Consider the following 25906-nt stretch of genomic DNA (forward strand, 5'->3'; position numbering starts at 1 on the left):
CCATATAACACCCACTATCATTGACTCCTGGAAGAGAGCTATAATTAATGGTAGACGTAAGCCCTGCTTCCCATTCAAGGGTCTAGTACTGGGAGTGTGCAGTACACATGGCTTCTGGCTAATCTGGGTACAGCCTCTGTTTACCCAGGAGCTGCATTACTATATACTGTATTAAACCATAGTTTCCACCTGTCTCTTATATCCAGGAATAGTCGTAGGTTTTAAAGATTTGTCATTGGAAATTACCCTCTTTAAAATCCTCTCCAAAAAAGTACACAATTACCAAAATCAATAAACATGACAAGAAGGGAGTTTGTAATTGTAGCAGATTGTATTGTGCATCTCCTGCATGAATGCAGCGGTTCAACAGCAGTCTTGACAACTATACTAAATAGGGGGTTTGAATCCCCTATTGAGTTTTTACTATATTTACTGGCGGTTCATGGGCACAGTCTCTCGAGTGTGGGGGGCCCAATGGAGGGAATTCCTATTGATGGTGTACATGAAGGGTGTGACTAAAAGCAGGGATGGTCCACAGGTGAATAACCCCATTAATCTGTCTGGTCGTATTTCCCACCTAATGCTAGGACTTAATATGCCAATAAGCAGAAAGAGACAGACTCAGCAGCATTATAGCTGCAACCAAGTAGGTGGACCACTAAAGATTTGGGTCATGAAGGAGGTAATTAAACAACCAAATCCATATGAGATGTTTTATATACACCATTGTAGATTGTGTGTATAATTTTCTCATAAGCTACCTGTTCAGGATTTTTGCTTTATTTTGTTAGAACAAACACATGCTTATTTAAAAACAATGTATATGAATTATTAGAAACATTTTGGAAATGTGATAGGTCATAGTGCTTAATACCATCTTGTCCAACAATGTGTCACCCTTTCATTACCAAACAAGGTTAGTTACACTATAAATAACTTTGTAATACTTAGTCTAACCAACTGACTAATTTATTGTTTTCCTCCCCTAAACAAATGGTTAAATTTGCAACCTGTAAATTCAGTTTCCTTAATGGCAGCACAGAGAGAAGTAATCCCTCACCCCTTGTGTCTAGCTTCTTTGGTGGAAAGTTATAGGTTAAACTAAAAATTCCAAATCCGTGCCAATGTCTGTGTTAACACGTCTGCTCAGTTCCTATTCCTCTTAGTAGATTCTTCCCCTCTCGAGAAAATTTTACAGATTACTTTACCTTGTCCTTGATGTCAACTAAATAGGCAAACTGTGCGTTCTGATTCCAAAAAGCATCCATTTAAATTATTAAAATTAGATTGCATTTGACTGTGTAGAACCAAAAAATAGGTTGTCCAAAGACAACTATTGGTGTGAGGCGATTGGCTGACCCCAAAGTAGAGTGTAGTCCTGTTTAGCAGTGTTTCTCAAAGCTGGTCCTCAGGACCCCTAACCGTGCATGTTTTCCATATCTCCTTGCTTTAGCACAGGTGTATTCATTACTGACTGACACATTTTTAAAGATCCACAGGTGGTGCTAATTATTTATGATCTGGAAAACCTGCACTGTTAGGGGTCCTGAGGACTGGATTTGAGAAACATTGTTGTATAGCAACTCTGCTATTGCAATCAGTTCATGCAACCCAGAGAACAATGTGTGCCAATATTGCCTATAAATCCATTTGTCAATTGAACCAGCTGGGTCACAGTATATGTCGGGAGCTATTACATAAGTGTAGGTAGGTAAATGTGTCCTCTCTATGGAATAAAAAAAAAAAGTAATAAATGTTTGTTTCTTTTTTATTATTGTTATTTTAGGAAAACCCTTTGCCAGAGATTGTGTGGCCACTAAGGTTTCGGATTCTGTACGAGATTGCTTTAGGTGTAAATTTTCTACATAATATGAGCCCTCCATTGCTGCACCATGACTTAAAGACACCAAATATTTTGCTAGACAACGAATTCCATGCTAAGGTAGGTTTTTAGCTACTACAGTAAATCTTCTTAGTGATTTTGGGCCTGATTCAATAAGGAAAGTTAAGTTAAAAAAATTGAGTAAGTAGTCTCCTGGACAAAACCATGTTACAATGCAAGGGGTGTTACATGAAAAAACAGTCAGTATTTAACTTATGTGCAAAATGCAAAACTAATTTGCACCCCTTGCATTGTAACATGGTTTTGTCCAGGAGAAAACGTATTCAATTTTTTTACTTAACTTTCCTTAATGAATCAGGCCCTTCATATGAAACAACCTTCTCCATTCATAAAGTGGCAATTCATTAAGATTTGTTTATATTTAATCCTCGTACCTTCTTCAGTAAACAATTTACTATGAAAATAAAAACTATTTATCCATGGTTCTGCGCATGCCCCCACTGATATCATACCCCACCCCATGATATCCTGCTTAGTCCCTGCAACAAAGTCATATCCTCAATCTATTGTATGTGAAGATGATTATTAGTCATAAATAAAATAATAGGAGTAAGATAAAGATAAAGCAATGACGGGGAAGATAAAACAAAGAATGGCAACTCTATTGAATGTTGAGCTCTGCAAACAGCCTTACTATAACAAGAATACTTTTATACATGCATCACTTAATATTTACATTAGATATATGTAAAGGGAGAATATAAAGTATATGATTAGAGTGCCTTTAAATAGAGATAGCAGGTAAAAGCCAGGAGAGGTCAGCATGTTGTTTTTAGATGTGTTTGACTAGGTCAAAGCAACAACTGAATTCATTCTTCAAAACTGGGAACATATAAACAAGCAGGAGATAAAGTTGGTAGGGCTAGAATAAGCCAATCCGATAACTGCAATGTGTACAGCAGCACAGAGTATTTAAACCGGGTGTCCATGTGTAGGCAAGTAGGAAATGAGTAGGAAATGGGAGGACTAGGATAATCTGACATCTAAAAACATTAACAACATCACATAATAGTGATGTGAGGCTCCTATACAATTGGCGCAAATAGATCAAACACATTTCTATATGATCATACATCAAACTTGCTTTTTTTTAAAGTAATTAATGAGCTTCCATTTCCATTAACCTCAATCTGGCTAAGAATCGGGGCAGCTACAGTACTAGAATGGCTGGAAAGAACATTGTAAAGAATGGACATAAAACAAACATGGGCAGTCATATACTACTTGTATGATATATCTCTATGCTAAATACACTCTCAGTCTACACAAACATTGTTTGGGTGATGGTAATGTTAAAACAATGGACTATGAGTAATAAATGCTGTGTTCAAGACCCATTATATGTATCTTACAGGGATTGTCCACACTGAGGGCCTGTTAAACATAGAGAATGTTTATTTCGGCACTCTCTCCAGCACAATGGACATAAGGAAAGTGGAAAGTTGGACCTGTCAGACAGACAGCTGTTTGCATGTGATAAGATCTCGTTTGATCAGTTTGGTCAAGTCACACAAATCGACCAATAATATGTGTTGGCTCATCATACCTACTCAAAACCACCAGATTTAATTGACCAATAAATTGTATTATGTGCGGGCTCCTTATATCTGATCAAAATCCAATGTGACGGAATTCAATTGATCCCGCATTATAGAAATTTGGTTGAACAATAACTCCTACAGCACTATGTGTGTGTGGTTTAGCATGACACCTGAACAACCACATCAACACAAATTGCTACACTTGGGTGTCTTAATTGCACACTGATCTAGTTCAAAGGTCATGCCAAACAGCCAAATTACTGCATGTCTGAGCAGCTTAAAATTAGCTTTAAGACTAATTGTCAGAGCAGCAGCACAATTGTTCAAGTCCTTAAAAACATGAACATAAAGACCTACTTTTTCTTAATGTTTTGTTTTGGCATTTCTAATATGTGCAAGTCCACTGGAGCTCTTCAAACGCCTTGCATAGCAATTGGGTCTTATTTCATGATATCTTTTGTTACATTTACTCAATTAGTCTGACTCACTAAGTTTTTGTGCAAAAAATGAAAGTGCTGCAGCCCATTCCATGAGGAATATATGGCATATCAATTAAACACTAGAATAATGAGGATTATATGTATGTTGGTTGTAAATCAGATGCATGTTTTTATTTCAGATTGCTGATTTTGGGCTCTCTAAATGGCGCTTATTGTCACAATCTTTCAGCGATCAAAATCCACCAGGGGGAACTATTATTTACATGCCCCCCGAGGTGTATGAACCAAGCATTAAAAACAGCCGAGGAAGTGTTAAACATGATATGTACAGGTATTTTTGTAACCATTTTAATAATAAAAAACTTAACTTATTAAACTTATTCTTGCTTATGCTATTCTAATAATAAATGCCCATACTATATGTTTACTCTGAAAATGTAAACCTTTCAATCTGTTTCATAAGTCTTTTTTTTATGGCTTACGTAGAGCCCTTTTTGGTGTAATATGTAATAATTGTTTCTTACATACAGCGCTGCTCTGATGTGGATTTTGTTGTGTAGAGTGGAGGGAGGTAGCAGCGTACTCGCACCGTGACAATGATAGATCTCATCACCATCCATGCGTGCTGTAGGTCCACTGAGCATTACCCCTCTGGCTGATGGCTGAGTGAAGGAACAGAGAGGAGGCAATCATGGAGGAAAGTGGGGAAATATATCACAATTTCCTCCATATTTTCCTTAGTACATAGGTCCTATAATATTTAGCTAATCTGTAACATTTAAGATCAAATAAAGTGTTAGCATTTTTTTAAAGGGTCAGTAAGCATCGTCATCATCACCATTTATTTATATAGCGCCACTGATTCCGCAGCACTGTACAGAGAACTCACTCACATCAGTCCCTGCCCCATTGGAGCTTACAGCCTAAATTCCCCAACACAGACACAGAGAGAGAGAGAGTGACTAGGGTAAATTTTTTATAGCAGCCAAAGCATACAGTATACGTTAACCCAAAAAGCATCTTATAACTAAACAAAGGTAAAACTCTAATGAAAGGACAATATCATATTTCTATCAGATAAATTCCATTTGTCTGATATAAATATGCTACATCTGATCAACCACATATGGCAGGTCTACCATACATCACAGGCATCCTACAACACAGTCCTGTCCCCTTCACTCGGGTCTGGGATCCTTGGACCAAATACCACGGTTCCCCTCCACCCTTGGCGTTCTGATCATTCTTACATAGCTGGCGCAACGTTTGTACTGCTCACTCCTACACATAGACGCCATAGCGAACAGTGACTTCCCCTTTAAATTCCATTCTCTTCTTTTTTTCCTCTATCTTCTCTTCCCACCCCCTATCACTTTCTCCATTTACAACATTGTTTAAGCACAGCTATGTTTACTCCTCTCGATGCCTTACATATGTCTACATCTGCTATCTTACATTTCCTAAAGTGCAATTCCCTAATGTCATGTGTGCCTGGCTCAACTGACCAATCTGTATCCAGTTATGCTGTACTTACTGTTGTAAAATGTACTAAAAATAAATATATATATATATATATATATATATATATATATATATATATATATATATATATATATATATATATACACACACACATATATATACTACATCTGTATACTGAATATTCACTTTGTGTATGTGTTATGGTAAAACAAGTGATGTGCAGAGCCTGTTCTGATCAATGCAGACAAAATACAGGCCTTGCTCTGCTGGCTCCAGTACAGTTCAGATCATACTCTGTTGACCCCAGTGCAAGATTATTCTGTTCTCAATAGCAGGTAGACCCTATGTGCTGGTGACCCCAGTACACCCACATGTTCATGACCCCAGTACACCCACATATTCATAAACATAGACTGCACGCCCACCCCATATAACAGAGAATCAGATGACCCAAAAAGGAATAAGGAGGAGAATAATGATAAAATTCCTTTACCGCTGCTTTATTTTGGATACTTTAATTCTACTGCAAAAGGCATTCAAGTTACAGATAGAACAGAAATGAATTTCTTGCTGACCCCTGGTCCCTACAGTCCCACTTTACCTAGCTTCATATTCCCAAAAGGAAATCCCCTCTCGCCCACTCCCAGCGTGCTCCAGCTGTTGTTGAGCAACAAGTTCCAGCATACCAGGCACGGTAGGGCTTGTTCCACAACAACTGGAGGGCCGTAGTGTATATAATACTGACTAAACCAAAGTGCTCCCCCATCAAGTGTTATTAAACATGCTCTACCTACCATTACTTACAGGCTACTTACTGTCTCTGCAGATCATATAGTCCTAGTGGCTGATTACAGTCAGTTATAGATGCCCATTCCATGTGCTCATTGTGTGTCAATCAGAATTAGTCCTTCAGACCTTCAGAGGAGCGTGTGCTGAGCCCTGATTGGAGGAGCTCATCACATAATAACAGTGACATAGGGGCGATGCAACACAAGTGCATGGTCTATCTGCTATGTGCTACATTGGAAAGTATATCCGCCGACAGGGGGGTGGTTTGGTGCAGAGCAGCGTGAAGTGGGTCATACCTCGCAACTGTACCTGTAGTTGGGACAAAGTTGTAGCAGTGCAAGAGAGTCCCCAAAAATCAGGATTGCTCCAACCAAAATGCGACAGTTGGCAAATTGCACTGCTCTCTCTGTTGGTTTTTGCAACTTCACTAATTGCTGCTGATGGTTACTTTACCTCTGTTGCTGCTTTGCTGGATCCTAGAATATTGGCATCCTGTTTGAAACAATTATAATTATTATGCATTTTCTGGAAAGCCAAGCAACAAGTGGACATTCTAAACCTCCCTCCCCCACAGAGACTCCATATTAAATTAATATCAACCATGTTTAATAATTATGCCTTCTTATCCACATCCCCACGACAAGCCCCTACATTAAATTAATAGCATTTACGTTTAATGATTAGGCATCCTACCCCCAAATTAGTTCAGACATTAAATTAACAGCAATTACATTTCATAAATAGCCTATAATGAGATTCCACATTGCATTAATAGCACAGTACAGTATATTAATAGCTCCACCAACCCCACATTACATTAATAGCCCTCACAGTGTCACATTAGTGATCCAAACCAACTTCAGTATTTAATAAAGAGCATCCACATAACTATAATAACCTCCTTAAAGCCCCCACATTTATAAAGAGTCCCCAGATAACATTAATACCCTACACCACATAACATTAATACCCCCACACCAGAACCACATTATATTAATGCCCTTCCAAGACAACAATTCTTTTATGCTGTCACAGCTGCCATTTCTACGGGAGGCAAACTCATCTGTCAGCCTTCCATGTGGTCTCAGCACCAGTCACATGAGTACAGCGGAGGAAAGGGGTAGAGTGGACAGGAAAGATTAAGGCTCAAAGCAAAGAAGAGGACAAGGGGGGAATATGGGATGAGGGTAAGGCAAGATGAATGAATCACTGATCCACAGCAGAACACATAGTTGGTCCTGGGCCACCCAGATCAGGGCCCCATGGTCCTCCCCAGGCTCCCCCTCCTTCCTACACCTCTGTCTCAGAGCCCTGGTTGGGCAGGGCTTCAGTGTAATATTAAAAAGAAAATGGGTGCCAGGATACTTTCATGTGTATGCGTGAAAGAGTATTATGCTTACTTTATTATATTATGCCTAATAGTGAATGTTTTCTCACTATCAAAACAAATGTTAACAAACTTTCCTTGTGCTTATAACCTTGTTGTGTGTAGGTGTATGTAAGTGTGATGTAAGTGTGACGTATACCTGATTGCCTCTGGACATGCCTATGAGCGTAAGGGAATAAATAAGCTATTTTTAGGTGCAGCTTTTTTTGAGTGGAATTTACGCCCAATATGCATCCAACTAAGCATGAGGACCAAGGTATTTTGTTTTAGGTGGAAAGTCAGGTACAGTGGTGTAAGGTCGCTAAATCCCCTAATTTGTTATTATGTCCTACAGATTGTCACAATGCTGATATTATAACTGCTATGACAAAGAATTAGACTTTTGGAAGTGATTAATCCATATCCCATACCTACAAACCACATCCCACCCTGCAATGTCTAATGTGGGTTTATCAGAGTTATTATATTACTGTAACTTTGTCACATTTAGATATTGTGCTGTTGTATGTAACTGATACAAACAATATGTTTTATATTCTAGCTATGCCATTATTATGTGGGAAGTGCTATCAAGAAAACAGCCATATGAAGGTATCTATTGTGCAGGACTTCATAAACTGTACTTTGTATTTGACTAATACAAATGTAGATTTACTAATATATTTGATTTGTAGGCTTCCTTAAATGGCAGGGGTCACAGAACCCTGGGGGTTCAGCAAGTATGGGGAAGAGGGTTGTTATAGTGTTATTTTAGTTATAGGTATATATCTTCTTTACAGCTGTATAGAAATATTAATTTTGCCCAATTACCAAAAGGTAGGGGTTTTTTACATTACATTATTATGCCTCCCATCTTTGGTAATTGGGACATAGTGCACATGGGTATGGAAGGGGCGTGGTCACGGCACAATGGAGGGCATGGCCATGTCTCACTTGGGACATGGCCACACCCTGGGGGAGTGTCCAGCAGTTCTGAAGAGCAGAACATCAGCCCCCTGCAGTTGATGTACCAGTATGACTGGGCCCCCCACAATTCTTGGCCCCATGGCCATCTCCCCACCTGTGAGTTCTACCATTAGTTCATAGGTCAAATACAAAGAATGTTATATAATACTATTAAAGTTAAAAGAGAAGGTGTGTGCCATAAGAAAGCACTGGGGAGCCACCAGTCGGACAGGCCTGCTCTGTGAGTTTTATTTATTTTAGAGGAGGAACCAAAAGGCCGGGTGGTGTATTCAGTTTATTAACATTTTTTCCTGATGATTATTTTACCAGGAGCCATAAACCCAATGCAGATCATGTTCAGTGTGGCGAACGGAAGAAGACCAGACACTAGTGAAGAAAGCTTGCCCTCCGACATTCCCCACCGGGACTTATTTATGTCATTAATGCAGAGCGGGTGGGCCAGTGATCCAGACAACAGACCAGCTTTTCTAAGTAAGTACAGCGAGTAGAGAACCGACTGCCTCCTTTTTTGATAAGAATAAGGTTAAAGTGCAACTGGGTCTAAGAATTAGCTCTGTGTATGTGAAGAAAGCAAACGCACACATATGTAAGCTTGGAATCTGACACCTACGACTACTTACGGCTGGAAAGGAGGAATGGGGGAGGTATGAGGCATGTAAATGCAAGCCGAGTGCAGTAAAGGGGTGTTCATGCAAATGCGGATCTGCAGAAACGCATATATATGCCTGCTAGGAGGTATATATTTTGCACCTGCCAGAGGGCAGCTACAAATACACACTGTTGATGATAACTTGGCATAGGTCATGCGCATACTTACCAACTTTGAATAGTTGGTTTCCGGGAGCCTGTCATGGAAGTGGGCGTGACGGGGGCTCCAAAATGCACGTCATTTTGGACCCGCCCCTGTGACGTCATGACGCAAAACGCGTCATTTGATAGCAGGGGGCGGGGCCAAACACAGCGATTCCCCAGGAATCCCTTTACTAGGAAGTGGGGCACTTCCTAGGGAAGTGAGCAGAATTCGGCAGATTGCCACACTCACCCGGGAGTCCGGGAGACTCTCGCAAAATGCGGGAGTCTCCCGGATATTCCGGGAGAGTTGGCAAGTATGGTCATGCGCACATGCTGCTGATACGGAGCCGGATAAGATGTGTATGGCTCTGCATATTGGTGGCTATTTTTGCGCACACTTATTTTAAGAAATATTTACGCCCATTTTGCGACCAACTTTGCACAGCCTCAATATCTTTTAACTCCATGGTTGTCCATATTCTGTTTAATGTAGCATGTCACATAACTGGTCATACGGTTGTTTTCTCCGGCAAGATTGGAGACAGAAAAGCTGTTAAAGACCATTACTTTATACTAGTTATAAAGCCACATAGCTACCAGCTATATGTATGCACAATTATACCTCTTTCACAGATCTACTCATACAAAGATTCACTCACACATGGGTTTGGGGCATCTGTGTATCCAATATGCATTATCTATTTTTAATGGTGTAAATGGGACTGAAATGGACCTGACTTTATTAGTCCCACCACTTTTTGTCATTTAAACATTTTCTATTTTACTTCTAATATACTACCCATTTCATTCTCATTGATGTGTAAAGAATTGCCTTTATAGCAATTGTCAATTATATTCATGCAATTTTGTTTTGGAAATATACTGGTTTAAGCATAAAATTTTAATTTTATGCACTTTGTGCCTCGTCTGTTACATAATCAAGCATTGTACTTATAAAGTTATTTTTTTTGTTTTTCACCACCTTAAATGTGTTCACTACTAACAAAGAACGCCTTTGTAAATGTGAAACCTCTTACCCTGACAGCCCATTCAAATATCTCAGCCTGCAAAACAAAGACTATTTTTTGCAGCTCTTAAGTATAGTTGCACTAATAAAAGTATAACTGTGCCTATCCCGCTGTAGTGAGAAGTGTCTATGTACACGCAGGTCTACCCAGCATCCTGTGCAATATGAACTCACTCCACATTTCGCCACATGCATTTATGAACCGTTCTGTTTTGGTAGGCACATAGGGCCTGATTCATTGTGGAACGCAAATGTAGGGGCAACTTAGTCAAAGTATATGCGTATCTATGGCGTATTCAGAGTTGAAGAAGCGTCCAGGTCTGAATGAAGAGCAGATACGTCCACTAGACAACAGACACTTCTCAGACATTTATGTCCAACTTGCGAACATGTACAGAAACCTTTTATTTTATGTTACAAACGCATTTGCTATCAAACATAATTTAAATTTGAATTAATCTAGCTAATGCAGCACTAGCAACTTCCCGACTTGTGTACAAGAAAACCCCCAATTTTTTATCTACAATACGATCCGCAAAACATAATCTATGGTCAAGAGACTACTAACATTTCAATAAATATCTGCAAATCATTCGCAAATCTCTAATTACAAGCGATCTGCTAGTTTGGGTTATCATCATCATCAACTATTTACCCCTGCCCCTGACCACTTGCAAATAAAACCACTTTATTAGCCGTATCTGCAACTATGTCCCAGTCTGATTCCGTACGCAACGCCCTTACTGCACATTGTCTACGTTAGAACACGCTGTCACGTCTCTTCTTGCTTCAGAAGTTGTAAGTACCAAAAAGTCGCACTGAATAGGCACAGATGAGTTTTCTAAGAAACCGCAAAGCTACGCTATGCAAACAGGTGTACATCTCACTCTGAATCAGGCCCATAGCCTGCAAATTAAGTTTTGGTTCAGCACAAAATAAGTGCCCATTACTAACATGATCCAATTAATTCATACCAACCAAAGAGACATTTGTCTTCACTAATCTAGCTGCACCCGACTGAACACAGCTGATGTCTGACTGGTTTCTATTTGCACCATCATCATCATCACCATTTATTTATATAGCGCCACTGATTCCGCAGCGCTATACAGAGAACTCATTCACATCAGTCCCTGCCCCATTGGGGCTTAGAGTCTAAATTCCCTAACACACAGACAGACAGACACTAGGGTCAATTTTGATAGCAGCCAATTAAACTACTAGTATGTATTTGGAGTGTGGGAGGAAACTGGAGCACCCGGAGGAAACCCACGCAAACACGGGGAGAACATACAGACTCCTCACAGATAAGGCCATGGAATTTAATGGAATTGAATTGAACTCATAACCCCAGCGCTGTGAGGCAGAAGTGCTAACCACCATATTATTAAGAACTGTCTGCTGTATTTTACCAACGCCTGTAAATACATTTTGTTTGTCCCTTTCACTAGAATGTTTGTTGGATCTGGAACCAGTGATCAATAATTATGATGAAATTTCAATACTTGAAGGGATACTGAAAATTAAGAAGGCAAGTAATCTCTTTCTACATGTATTTTATGTGAAAGTACTGACATCTTATACCTATACCAAGATGCTATTTCATTAATAATGTAACTTTGAGCAATAACTGAATTTAACAAATAGAAAAGTAGAATAAGACAATAAGGTGTATAAACTTTACAGCCCTAGTCATCTATCAAGCAGTTGTTAGGTTACTAAAGTGAACACACCTAAAATATATTAGGTTAAGCCTTTTATTCCACTAATTAAACTTTTTTTTCCACTCAATAGTTGAGTGTCTATATTATGGTTTTGTTAAGTAATATGCTATCTCTTTGTTTTTCAGACAAGAAGCAATATGACCTGCAGCTCCACACCAAGTGTACCCGTGCAGGACTGGAGAAGTTCATCAAATTTAGCAATACCTGACAAACTTAATGTATGTTCATAATTCTGTGTTCAGTATGATTGACAACAGTCTTGATAATGACTGGAGTTCCACGTGGCTCCAGTAGCAGGAGGGGTCATTGGAGTAAAGTGCCCCATTACCAGTAGAGGTTCTCTTGTAATTTTGTAGATTTCTATTTTGAGGTCTGCTATAGGGGTGAACACAGCACACATTGTGTAAGGCATAACTGCCTGTGAGTAAAGGTGGAGCTTTGGGTAAATAGCGCAATAAAGTACTCATTTTGGGAGGCTTCCGATTGCACCTTTCATCTAAATAAGTCTTGCTCAATCTGTATACATGCAACCAGGCGCTGTTATCTTCTGCTAGCTTGTGATATAAACAGCAAGAAAGGCAATTTAGGGTCTCCTTTACAGGAATAGAGATGCCCTAATCAGTTCTAATCTGATCGAATTTCAACAGTTCACAGCCACGAACATGTTCGAGGTACAAACGCCAATTCATCCCAATACGAATTTATTAGAGATGCTCCGGCTCGGTTCCTCGGAGAACTGAACACACCTGAATTTAGGGGATCCCAGTACCGAACCGAGCCGGCTCGGTATTGTCATGCGCCCTCGGAATCGAAAACGAGGCAAAATGTCATTGTGACGACGTCGGATCTCGCAAGTTTTTAATTCCTTTTTAAGATCCAACATAGCGAGGGGTGGGAGGGAGGGCGGACCCCCATTTTTCTTTTCTGCCACTGCTGTGTGCCAATGTGTCCTAGATGTGGTAGGAACTGCCGTGTGTTTGTGTCATTGCTCTGTCGCTTACTATCCAGCCAGGTCGCTGCAGTATTTGTCTGAAAGTGTATGAAAATAATATTGTGACCTGTGGGGTGGTCTAAATTGACTGCAAATGACTTGAAATTGGTGCTATTGAGGTTAATAATAATGTAGGAACAAAAAAGAGCAAAATTATGTGATTTTAGCATATTTTAGCATTTTCTAAAATAATCCAAAACCAAAACACACGAGGGCGGTTTTGCCAAAACCAAAACTAAAACACGAAGCTTATCCAGATCCAAAACCAGTTCATGGGGGTCAGTGAGCATCTCTAGAATTTATAGTTAGAAAGCTCGCTTTCAGTTTGATGTTCGAAGTTCAACTATCACGTTCGAGGATTGCATTTGCTGTGCATGCTAAAATTTGTATTTTTTTCAAAAGTTTTATTTTTAAACATTTAAATAAAATTTTAAAATCGTTAAAAAAAATATTTTAACATATTAACAATATTTTGTTTTATGTTAACAGTATATTTTTTATTCTAACTGCGCACACTACTGTGTTTGAAGTTCACGATTGAGATGTGCCATCGCCAATGAAAACAGTTAAATTTTGTCAATTGAAGTTTAAACACATTCGAACCAGTTTGCACATATGTGAAAGTAGATGGTTTGCTTTTTTCAAATTCCATCAAAAATTTAAGTAATTCCGATAAATGTTCTCATTTTTGTACTGATTTGTCAAACTGGGTTGAGAAACAATACGTGGGTGGTTCCTGCACTTCTAGTTCTGAGTAAATACAGGCAAAACCATGTTGGCCTGCAGGGGTGAAAAATTTAAAATGTGTGGAGAAATGTAAGGTTGGGAGGGGGCACGTTCTATCCTAACTTTAGATTGCCGGCTAAAAATAAAGCTGTCTGGTATTTGTGTGTTACATGAAAAAGAGACAATATTTTCGTTGCGTGCAAAAAAAAATCAAAAAGTTAAAATTTGCATTTGCCCCTTTTGCATTACAACATGGTTTGTCCGGGTGAAAATGTTACACCCTCTGGCTGGATTTATTCCTAACGCTAAATGAGGCCTTAGGGCCTGATTCATTAAGGATCTTAACTTGAGAAACTTCTTATTTCAGTCTCCTGGACAAAACCATGTTACAATGCAAGGGGTGCAAATTAGCATTCTGTTTTGCACATAAGTTAAATACTGACTGTAGCACACAAATATCAACTTCAAATTTTAGTGTACAAATAAGCTATCAAGTATTTGTGTGCTACATGAAAAAACAGTCAGTATTTATCTTATGTGCAAAACAGAATACTAATTTGCACCCCTTGCATTGTAACATGATTTTGTCCAGGAGACTGAAATAAGAAGTTTCTCAAGTTAAGATCCTTAATGAATCAGGCCCCTAGTGTGTAATTCAAGTACAGTGTGTTTTTTGTATTTTATTTTAGTGTAATTCATTTAATTCAGCACAGGATACGGCTGTGGGAAAATCGGAATATGATCATTGTATACCCATGCCTAGATGCCATTTCTTTCATAATACTAGCATGGAGACAAAAACTGAATTTAACTAGCTGTATATAAACTTTATGGCCTTCGTAATCTTTCAAGAGCAGTTTTTGTATTCCTAAGATGAATGAACCTAAAATATCTTCGGTTAACTCTTAAAAATTCTAAATTGAAACTTTGTTTTCAAAATCAGTAGCTGAGAATCTATAGCATAATATTGTTAAGTAATTACATGTCTTCTTTTTTCAGATAACAAGTGGCACACAGGATTTACCAATGCCTGTTTGGAGAACTTCATCAAATTTGTCTGTAAACGACACACAAAGTGTATGTTTATAATATGCAACATTCTGTGTTTACTGTGACTAATCAGTCTTAATGAAGGCTGGCGTTCCATGTGGTTCACTGGAGTACGGTATCACCCCCCCGCTTCCGGTACAGGAAACTTTTCCTGTACCGACTGCCAGAGAATCCTGCCTATTCTATTTGCCGTGTTGAAGTCATAAATACCCTTTCTGTGTGTGTATGTAAAGACATTCCAACTGAGCCATGTAAATGTGGACATACAAGAAGCATCCATCATGCATCGCTTAATTGCAATAATTTCACATCCATGTGGCATACCTGCATAGTAAAAACTGTGGTCATGCATGAAAGCCAATCACCTATGCAGCATGCTTATTTCTCATGTGTCTAGAATTACATCACTGATCTGGTAATCCCAAATTAGGGATACTGTGAGGATTTCTGTTTTTGCGTTAATGTTTGGGCTAAATAAGTTAATGAGCTCCTAGCCCTGACCAATTTATTGCCAATAACAACAGGCACCATTGCTACAAAGCTGCAGGAGGCTGCAGTGGACAGTATGGACCATGGCAACGGGTTTTGTAGTAGAAGCCAAAAGAGGAAGGGCTGGATCTCTCTATTATCAAACTTAGAACGAACTTCAGACATACGATTTAGCAGTAGCAGCAATTGGCTGAATATATGCTTAAAGATATATTATATTCCAAGGTAACCAATGCTGCATCAGTTGTGGGAGTGCTCAGTAAAAGATAAGATAATAATGCTGTGTCATCATGTGGCGTGGCCACACCCCAGGGGAGTGCCCATTACTCTGATGGCGCTAGGCCACGCCTTCACCTCCTTCCCTATCCATAAATTACCCTTTCATTGATGCACACCAGTGACAGTTGCGCATGGCACCTGTTCAACGCTGCAAACTTTCACTGAAGAGGGTGAGTGGGCGGACTGATCAGAAGCAGGCTGCTGATTGGTTCTCCCACTCACACACACCCCAGAATGGCTCTTTGGTTAGGGTGAGTTTTTTACCCTACCAGCGAGTGATACTTTATGCCCTCATACTCACTGGCATTATTCTATTTGCATGTGTGATTAGCAGTGCTGCCACACTGGTTCTATATTATAAACAGATAAAGTGTTACTGCATTTTAGAAAGATTGTCAAATTCATTTTTCCTCAAGTAATTGTACTTTTGCTTTATTTGTGTGTATTAGGGGAACAGCTTAATTTCTTCTGCTTCTTGTCTCAAACCTCAGTGTTGTTGTGAAGGTATGTACCTTAGAATGATTATATCAAATTAAAGGTCCACGGGATTAGCAAACTTCACATAAAGGGTAGTGAATAAGTGGGATAGTCCCATCAGAGGTGGTAGAGGCTAATACAGTAGAGCAATTTCAACATGTTTGGAATAGACGTAAGGATATCCTTGAAAAGAAATAATGATGAAATAGGGTTGGAGGTCACCATAGGTTAAAAATTGGGCAGACTAGATGGACCAAGTGGTTCTTATCTGCCGTCAATTTCTATGTTTCTCAAGGTCAGTCAGTGCCGGTTTGTCATCGAACAGCCATCTCAATGGACCTATTGTTACAAGCTTGTGAAACACCTGCTCACAGTTTGTAAAAAGATTTTATATAAGTAACGCGTTACCAATACATTTTGTGGACTGAAATAAAATCCGATCAATATTTTTTTTAGATAACTGAATGCTCAGAAGCTTTTTTCCCACTTTGTATATTGCATTCCCTTGTATATCCTATATATCCATACCTAAATCATATGTATTGTGGTAGATTTTCAACCCTTCTAAAACAGATAAGTGGAGTTGTTGACCATAGCAACCAATCAGATTCGGAAACTATCATTTTCTAAAATGTACTAGATAAATGATAGATTAAAGGTGATTGGCTGTTAGGGGCAACACCTCCACTTTTCTGTTTTAGAAGGGTTGACAAATTTACCCAATTGAGTGATTTGATCTAAGAAGACTAGACCCAACAAAGGCGTAGATCTGTTCCCATTGCGAGGTCTATGTCGGCAGGCGCATTGAAGAATGACCTCTGTATATGACATGTGTCAGCACTGATTGGTCTGAACAGCTGCACTGGTTCCACACTGTGATAAAATGAGTGAACAGATCCATTTATATTTATTTCTGTTATACTATATTTGTTTTTCTGTATCAAGCTTATTTCTTATTATTTTATTTTACTTTGTATTACTTTACATTTATAAACATATTCATCTATTTAACGTTATTCATATATTTATGGCAATAAACAAGACAAAAGCATTGTCAACCTTTGCCTGTTTTCTGTTGCAGACAAAGAGATCCCAGAATTCACACCGAGCTGGACAAGTGATTCCATGAACGGATTAAAAGAATTAGTGGACTATGTCCCTAGTATATGTAAGTATACAATAATATGAGTATGGTATGAATATTTCTACATGCTCATTGTTATTATTTCTCTTTATAACATCAGCAGCTATTTATATAGCGCCACTAATTCCACAGCGCTGTACAGAGAACTCATTCACATCAGTCCCTGCCCCATTGGAGCTTACAGTCTAAATTCCCTAACACACACACACACACACACACACACACTGACAGAAAGAGAGTCTAAGACCAATTTAATAGCAGCCAATTAACCTACTAATATGTTTATGGAGTAAAAGTATTATTCATTGCTACACAGATATGAACTGTCATTGCTACCTTTTCAGGTGGGGTTGTAAACACTTAATCAAATTGGTGCTATAATCATGTTTTAAGATCTTATGTATTCAGGTTTTAGTCAAATGTAACAATTATGTGCTTTCTAATAACTAAAAGCCTCATGGGGAAGCAATTGCAATTCACTGTGAGAGGTATTCGTGTACATTTCCAAATAGTTACAGCATTATAATTCCCAGCTGACTCGACTTATCGTTACTTAATCTATAAGAAAGGTGCACTTGATTGACATACAATTACTACAGATGGAACAAAGTTTATTGCAGTGAACAGCGCACAATGGCATTGCCAAAGACTATTAGACCAAGCTGTTCAAAGCTAACCTAATCAGAGGTCTGTCACTGGGGAGCTTGCCTTGATGGTGCACCATGCATTACACTACACTCTGCTCCAACTGTATGGAATGTGGAATATTTAATTTCCCTTTGAAATTAATTTCTAACGCAACAAATTAGTTTAATAATAATGTTAGAGACAAATATATCAATATTAGAAAGCAAAACAAAAATCCATACAAAAATACTTCAGCACATACATATTGTTAAAAATTGGATGCATCAGTAACCAGGGGGATTTGCATGATGTTTGGGTTTGCAAACCAGCAACTTGCCACAAACCACGTTTGGATCGTTCTATACTGTATGCTTTTTCCGTCATTTTAAAACCACCACATATCAAATGCAATGTGATTAATAAATAATGCTGTTTGTGTTTGAAAATCGCACTACAAGTGATGGTAGTTAAAAATTCCTATAATAATAAATTGCAAATGACTGATGAAGTAAGAGCATGCTTGCCTGTTCTCCCGCAATTTCCAGGAGGTTCCCAAATTTTTGGGAGTCCCGCCGGACTCCCGGAAGAGTAGTCCTCCTCCTGGGTCGTGGTGGAGGCGGGGCAATGGTGTCGTCACGCCCCCTCATACACTTGTCACATGAAAAGTAGGCACGTACGGATGAGAACATGTAAGGTGGCTCAAAGGCTTCTAACCTAAACTATAGTGGCAGAATGAAAATGTACTGTGAGGAGAAGACACTGTGTAAGGAGGACCTGCTCATAAATAGTAGAACTGCCTCGGCAGAAATGTAACGAGGATATTGGAGCTAACTACTTAAAAATGATTCATGTGCAGTACGGTCTAAACGACATTACAGCATCTGAATGTGGGAAGCCCCCCTGTCGTGTAAAGTGATCTGTGGAGAGGAACTTCTAGGAAAGATTCTCCTTTGGATGGGTAATTGACCATGGGCCTCATAAGGACGGAATGTTTCAAGCTGTGGATCGCAAATGCCACACTTCGGATGCAAGGTTTAATATATATATCTATATATATATATATATATATATATATATATATATATATATATATATATATATATATATATATATATATATATATATAGATATAGATATATATTGTATCCATCTATATATAGATCTCTCTCTGTCTGTATGTATGTGTGTATGTATATATATGTGTGTATATATATATATATATATATATATATATATATATATATATATATTCATCATCATCACCATTTATTTATATAGCACCACTAATTCCACAGCGCTGTACAGAGAACTCACTCACATCAGTCCCTGCCCCATTGGGGCGTACAGTCTAAATTCCCTAATATACACACACACACACACACACACACACACACACACACACACACACACACACACACACACACACACACACACACACACACACACACACACACACACACACACACACATATATATTATTGGGTGACTGTTTTATTTTGTAGTAGTCAACTTTTATTGGTCAGTATTGTGGCATTGTAGCACTACTATGCCACTACTCATATTCAAGCTGGCGGTTGTAGAACTACAACAGGTTGTCGGCATGCTGGCTCTTATAGTGCCACAATAGGTTGACACTAATTTTAAGTGTATTCATTCTGCTAGTAAAGCAGCCAGGGGCACCAGGAGGGGCCCTAGTGCTATTCAGCATTGAACCAATACTTTCTATGTGAGGGGGCCCAATGATCTCTTCTGACCTCCCCTAGAGGACTGAGCATGATGCTGAACAGGTTAGACTGTTTTATGCTATGACAGGGAGTCACACGGTTGCTGTCTATCTGTTAATTGTGTGTAAACAGCCCAGGCTGTGTAGTCTGGTGTCGGTTGCCACTAGGACGCCCCTCACAGTTCAATATCACAATTCCACTCAAAATTAGTGGGGGGGGGTAAAAAAAAATATAATTTGAAACATGATTCAAATAATAATATTTGTAATTGATGCAAACACATATTTATAAATTCCCTTTAATATTGTTTATTTATGATTGGCAAAACCAGAGCTGATGAGCCCAAACCTGTTTCATTGCTGACTGACCGGGTGAATACAAATATTTTGACACTTGGCAGATTCGGGGCGTCCATTACTGGTGCTTCTAGTAAAGCCAAACACACAAGGGGTCTGATGCCGAGTGGGACGTGCACCAGTGTGAGTAAAGTATCTTGCGTGAAATGGCTCTAGGTGGAGTGGGATAGGGAAGGGACGTTCAACGTGTCCCGGGGACAGTGAAGGCATATTTACACAAATACTGCTTGTGCAGTCCTGCATTTACACACATATGGTGGTGGAAATGGTCGCTGATGGTGATGACTTGATGTAAGCCAGGGGCATATCCTGCTGATGTGGGGGTGGACGTATCTCCAGTTGTGGGCGACTCTGCATATGGGCAGAAGAATCCTATTTATCTGTTACTCCCATTTTGCTACCAACTCTTCATTATCCCTATAGAGCAGAAAGTGGACCTAAAGCACAATTGCCCCCATTTACAGAAGGGCAGTGCATTATTGTCAGAGTGAGGCTCCATCCGCAGTCCCTACCTGTCAAGGTAAATGTGTCCAACTTACTGCTATAGGCATCATCTCCACTTATTCAAACCCGCAGCTTGATAAAGTTACCCCAAAAAGTCTGACTGTGACTCTCCAGCTATTAACCAAATTTACAACATGGCCTATGAGATTGTGGTTTAAAAAGTTAGTCATTCAGTAAATGTATGTGTTAATGCCAGTAAAATAAATCCAAATATAGGGCCTGATTCATTAAGAATCTTAACTCAAGAAACTTCTTATTTCAGTCTCCTGGACAAAACCATGTTACAATGCAAGGGGTGCAAATAAGTGTTCTGTTTTGCACATAAGTTAAATACTGACTATTTTTTCAGGTGTACAAATAAGCTATCAGGTATTTGTGTGCTACATGAAAAAACAGTCAGTATTTAACTTATGTGCAAAACAGAACACTCATTTGCACCCCTTGCATTGTAACATGGTTTTGTCCAGGAGACTGAAATAAGAAGTTTCTTAAGTTAAGATCCTTAATGAATCAGGCCCATAGACTTTTGTAAACCAGAAAACTCTACTAAAACACTAAAGATTTATAAAACAATTATCATGCAGTTTCAGTGCTATTTTTTACAATGAAATGATAGGTTGTAGTTATGAAACTGTTGCTTTTTAAGAAAATGTTATGTTTTGCATTATACTATTAAAATACATACTGCTTATTTTTATTTCCTCAATATACTCTAGTGGACATTTCTCAAGTGTTCTAGTAGGTAGAAAAGGTGGTTTTGCCCATATCAACCAGATTCTGTCAACAGTTTAGAAAATGAAAACATCTGGTTTGTTGCTATGGTTAATAGTTTTTTAAATAGGTAGGTAAAAAAATAACTAAACACTTAACTAAGTGCAACAAAAAATACAACAAAAATATATAAAATGTTCAGCTGGAATAATATAATTATTATAGAATTGTGTAACTTGATACTATTACTCTTTTTTTTATTGTATATTACTTTAATTTTTTGTTCATACTTTGTCATGATGGTGACATCAGTACTCAATAGTGGAACAAATAAATGTATAACAATACAGCAATTTTATTTCTGTTTGCTGTCTGCAAATACCCTACCTTTTATCTATTTAACACTGGGTGTCATCATTTAACATAGCAGGTCCTGTGCAGGAGTCTCCTTCTTCAGCACTGATGTGGATTCAACGCAAGCGAGATCAAATAGTACAGCAGATGACCGATGCCTGCCTGAATCAGTCCCTCGATGCTCTCATCTCAAACATGGTCATTTTCAGGGAAGATTATGAACTGATAAAATCAAAGAGCACACGGAGCGCAAAAGTCAGACAGCTGATTGACACGTGCGACATGCAAGGAGAAGTTTTTGCCAGGATCATTGTGCATAAACTGAAAGATAACAGGCAAAATGACCTCCAGCCTTTTCCAGAAATATGACCGAATTTGCAAATATCTTTTGTTTTTTTTCTGATTTTAAATGTGAAAATATGTGTTACATTTGTACTTGCATATGGTATTGTCTATTAAACTGAAAGTAGAGCCACTATATGACATTAATACCTATCCAAACCTATGTATTACACAGCTGACTTATACCCCATTCATACTGCACCAAAATCCCGGGTTTTTGCCGGGGTGAGCTCAAACGACCCGGGTCTTGGTGCAGTATGAATGGTACAAGTCAAAAATCCCGGGTCTAAAAACCCGGGTCTTCAACCCGGGATTTATCGAGGGGTAATTCCCGGGTCGGACCCGGGATGCCTGCACTATGAATGGTGCAACCCGGGTTGCACAGAAAACAAGCTGATTGGCTGTCTGCCTGTCTCTATATTAAATCTAACAGTTAATAAGAACTGTTCTTATTGCTCTAAACAAATTCACTGTCTGTTTAGAAGAGATAGATTGCTTGGCTGGGTTGACCCCTTAGATACCAGTGTGTGAAGTGTTAACTGTGTAGCTACCAGAGCACAGAGTGTGCACAATTGAGCAATTAAGTCATAGGTTTGTTATAGAGAAAAAAACCAGTCACCTTTCAATGACATCACCATTTTTCAGCCAATGAAAACTGCTCTGGTGATGACTTCCACAAATTGCCAGGGCACAGACTTGTGCAGTATGAATGGGGTCAACCCGGGAAATTCCCGGGTCCGAGGTGCAGTATGAATGGTGTTTCTGAGCTGGGACGCTCCGAGCCCCGGCAAAAACCCGGCTTGAAAAACCCGGGATATTGCCAGGGCGGCAGTATGAAAGCGGTATAATATACATAAAATATCTGGTGTGTTTGTACTAAATATGTCCACTGTGCTCTCGCTCACTTCTCTGCAGCAGATTACACTGTTAGGAAGGAGGTTATTTTCTAACAGAGCAGGCAGAGAGTGGCTGACAGTTTTGCATACTTGATTGTCAAAAATGACCGGATTTTGTTGGTTGCGTTGTAAACATGGGCTGTGGAAATGATACCATATTAATTTGGATGACTGCATTATCAGCTTTTTGACCTGCATCAGATCAAGACACTGTTTTTTAATATAGTTGCAGTTTGATGTCAGGTTATTAGTAATCAATTCATTTTACCTTCATGGTTCATATCTAAACATTTACATTTTTGGTCTACTGTGGTTCTAAAGGGCTGTGTTCTTCTAGGTTCTATTCAAGAGTTCTAATATAAATATATATATATGTATTTGTAAATTAATAAAAATCATTATGTAAAGATTATAATTTTTATGTGGGTGTGTGGTTAAATAAATATAAATAATAATGACAAGATGTTGAAATGTTAATTTTTTTAATTACTTATTTTTACCTGCTGATTAATATAACTTGGTCTAATATACATAAGTATACATATATATTATATATAATTTCTGCTGAAGTCATTAAAGTATTTTTACAGACATGCTTTCTCAAAAAAGAATACAAAAGTAAATTCTTCCCTACATACTTTACAACCCAATGTCTTAATATTAATCATGAGTACAAAATGGCCAGTTTGTAACTGGAATTCAGTGAGTTTACTGTATATAATCTACATTTTGCAGTATTACCGTTTCTTGTATCTATATTTCTGTATTTGTTTCTTAGAAGTGATTTTCCAAAGTATCAGCGACGTCTCTTTTGTACCAAAAACACATTTTCCTTATTTCTCAAGCATTGATGTTTTATATAGATTTTTTTATTTTATTTTATGTGTATGAAATACACACAACGACATATATTGTAACGAATTATGTGATTTTGCAATGGAAGTTGCTCAGCATGGAAATGGTTTCATCATCATCATCACCATTTATTTATATAGCGCCACTGATTCCGCAGCGCTGTACAGAGAACTCACTCACATCAGTCCCTGCCCCATTGGAGCTTACAGTCTAAATTCCCTAACACACACAGACAGAGAGAGAAAGAGACTGGGGTCAATTTTGATAGCAGCCAATTAACCTACTAGAATGTTTTTGGAGTGTGGGAGGAAACCGGAACACCCGGAGGAAACCCACGCAAACACGGGGAGAACATACAAACTCCACACAGATAATTCCATGGTTGGGAATTGAACTCATGACCCCAGCGTTGTGAGGCAGAAGTGCTAAACTCTAGGCCACCACGCTTCCTTTCATCATGTTCTGGTACACTTAGTCTAGTACTGGTGGTATAGTAGAGCTGTATTTTGTGAGACAAGTCTATCTTGTCCGTCAGTCAAAAAATACCCATCAGAATTTGTTAGCGTCAAGACATGACAACTTTAATTCAATGCTGAACATGTCCTGTAAAAGACATTAGGCAAAGCATGACCTAATTGGCCGGTAACATGATCAGTGCCGGCGTCAGCCATAGATTGCCAGAATGCCATATAGTGCTCAGCCCAACCTGGGAGTCGAAATCCTGACCCTAGCGCTGAGGCGCAAAAGTGCTACCCTCTAAGCCACTGAGCTGCCCATGTGCTATCATTTTTTTTTTTTTTTAAAGCCTGGGAACGTGCAATCAAAAACCCAATGTGCCCAAAAAAGGTGCGAAACCATAAAAAAGTGCACAAGGGGTGCGGTACTGGCCCCTTCTTTAAAAAGAAAGGGCCCTGGTCCCCGACCCCCGGAACCAAAAAGGTCCCTTAGGGGGCAAGGGTCTTCAGACCCCCTTCGCTGCGAGGCTAGGGGGGTCCCTTTAGCCCCTGGGATCCGCCAAAGCTTCACCCAGGGCTCAACAACTAGTCCACCCCCTAAGGGGAGGACCTACGTAGGTGTTCAGGGGGCCGGAGCCTAAGGGCCACACAACCCCCCCTAGATCGTCTCGGGGACAGGAGCCCAAAAGGGCCTACCCGCACCCAATAAAATCCAGAAACGTGAACACAAAAGAAAAAGTGCCAAATGTGAAGAAAAATAAATAGTGCCGAGTGGGTACGGCCCCAGCCTTTATTAGCTGCCATACAGTGTCAGACAAAGCCCTGTGATAGCATACAACAGAAATGTGGCAGCATTCCCTAGATATTAAACTATGTAAAAAGGGTTAAAGTTGCACTCTATGGGTGTGAATTAAGACTACCCAAGGTGGTCTTAATTCACATTTTCAATGGGCAGATGTTTGCACGGCTAAATGCATGCTTCTCTAACATGCACTCTAAAAACTAATGCAAGTACAACATTAAAACTGGCAAACACAAAGTGCTTGATTCATTAAAGAGCGTAAATGCTGATCTATCTATGCTGAGATTGATCTATTAAGAGATTTATATGTAAAAGGCTGTATTTGTGTAGATCGGCATTTATATGACATCTATACTGAGTACAATACTCAAACTCATTTAATTAATTATGATTTTAATTATTTATTCACTAATTGTACATCTAGTTAAAATCTATATTTTTCAAAGTAGATATTTTTCTATTAAAGATCCATCTTATCGTATATATCAGAGATATGCAAAGTGTGTGTGATTATAGGGAGTTCCCAGGTCATCCTTGGTGGTGATTACATCTACGTCCATACATACCCATAAAGAGAAGACTTGGTGGAGGCACAGATCAAGAAAAAAGTAAGTGATACAGACACAGAGAGATTACAGGTACACCCTTTAGCTGGAGTAAGGGGGTGTTATACATGCAACACTTTCAAGGTAGTCTTCATACCATGTAGACTGGAGAACTATGGGGTAGATGTGTCAAATCTTCTAAAAAGGAAAAGTGGGTGGTTTGCCAGTAGCAACCAATCAGATTCTAGCTATGATTAATCTACAACATTCTACAAAATGATAGCTACAATCTGATTGGTTGCTATGGGGCAAACTCTCTACTTTCTCTATTTCGAAGGTTTTATAAATCTACCCATATGTCTCTTTGTCCATCAGAGAGATTAGCTCCCAAGTCTGCAGTCAATGCTTTCTCAAGTTCCATATAACATGATTCAATACTGATTAAAGACAGATACAATACTAACTTTGGACAGTAGATGGCAGTAACACTCTATAAAATATGTGAACAGTAACACTACATCTATTGTT

General features: G+C 38.9%; 1 protein-coding gene across 3 annotated transcripts in view; it reads left to right on the forward strand.

The window, feature by feature from the left end:
• Nucleotides 1–23184, forward strand: part of RIPK2 (receptor interacting serine/threonine kinase 2) — a 35181-nt gene extending 11997 nt beyond the window's left edge. For 2 of the 3 annotated variants that reach the window (XM_075213755.1, XM_075213758.1), the window contains exons 3-12: nt 1787–1942; nt 4064–4215; nt 8084–8133; nt 8818–8979; nt 11779–11858; nt 12177–12269; nt 14768–14845; nt 16036–16090; nt 17145–17231; nt 21557–23184. In XM_075213755.1, coding sequence (XP_075069856.1) covers nt 1787–1942; nt 4064–4215; nt 8084–8133; nt 8818–8979; nt 11779–11858; nt 12177–12269; nt 14768–14845; nt 16036–16090; nt 17145–17231; nt 21557–21852 — 1209 coding nt within the window. In that variant the 3' untranslated portion in view covers nt 21853–23184. The remainder of the gene's footprint in view (nt 1–1786; nt 1943–4063; nt 4216–8083; nt 8134–8817; nt 8980–11778; nt 11859–12176; nt 12270–14767; nt 14846–16035; nt 16091–17144; nt 17232–21556) is intronic. The other variant, XM_075213756.1, reaches the window with a different exon arrangement.
• Nucleotides 23185–25906: the final 2722 nt, after the last annotated feature.

The sequence above is a fragment of the Mixophyes fleayi genome, chromosome 5 (assembly GCF_038048845.1).
Source record: "Mixophyes fleayi isolate aMixFle1 chromosome 5, aMixFle1.hap1, whole genome shotgun sequence".
Lineage (NCBI taxonomy): Eukaryota > Metazoa > Chordata > Amphibia > Anura > Limnodynastidae > Mixophyes > Mixophyes fleayi.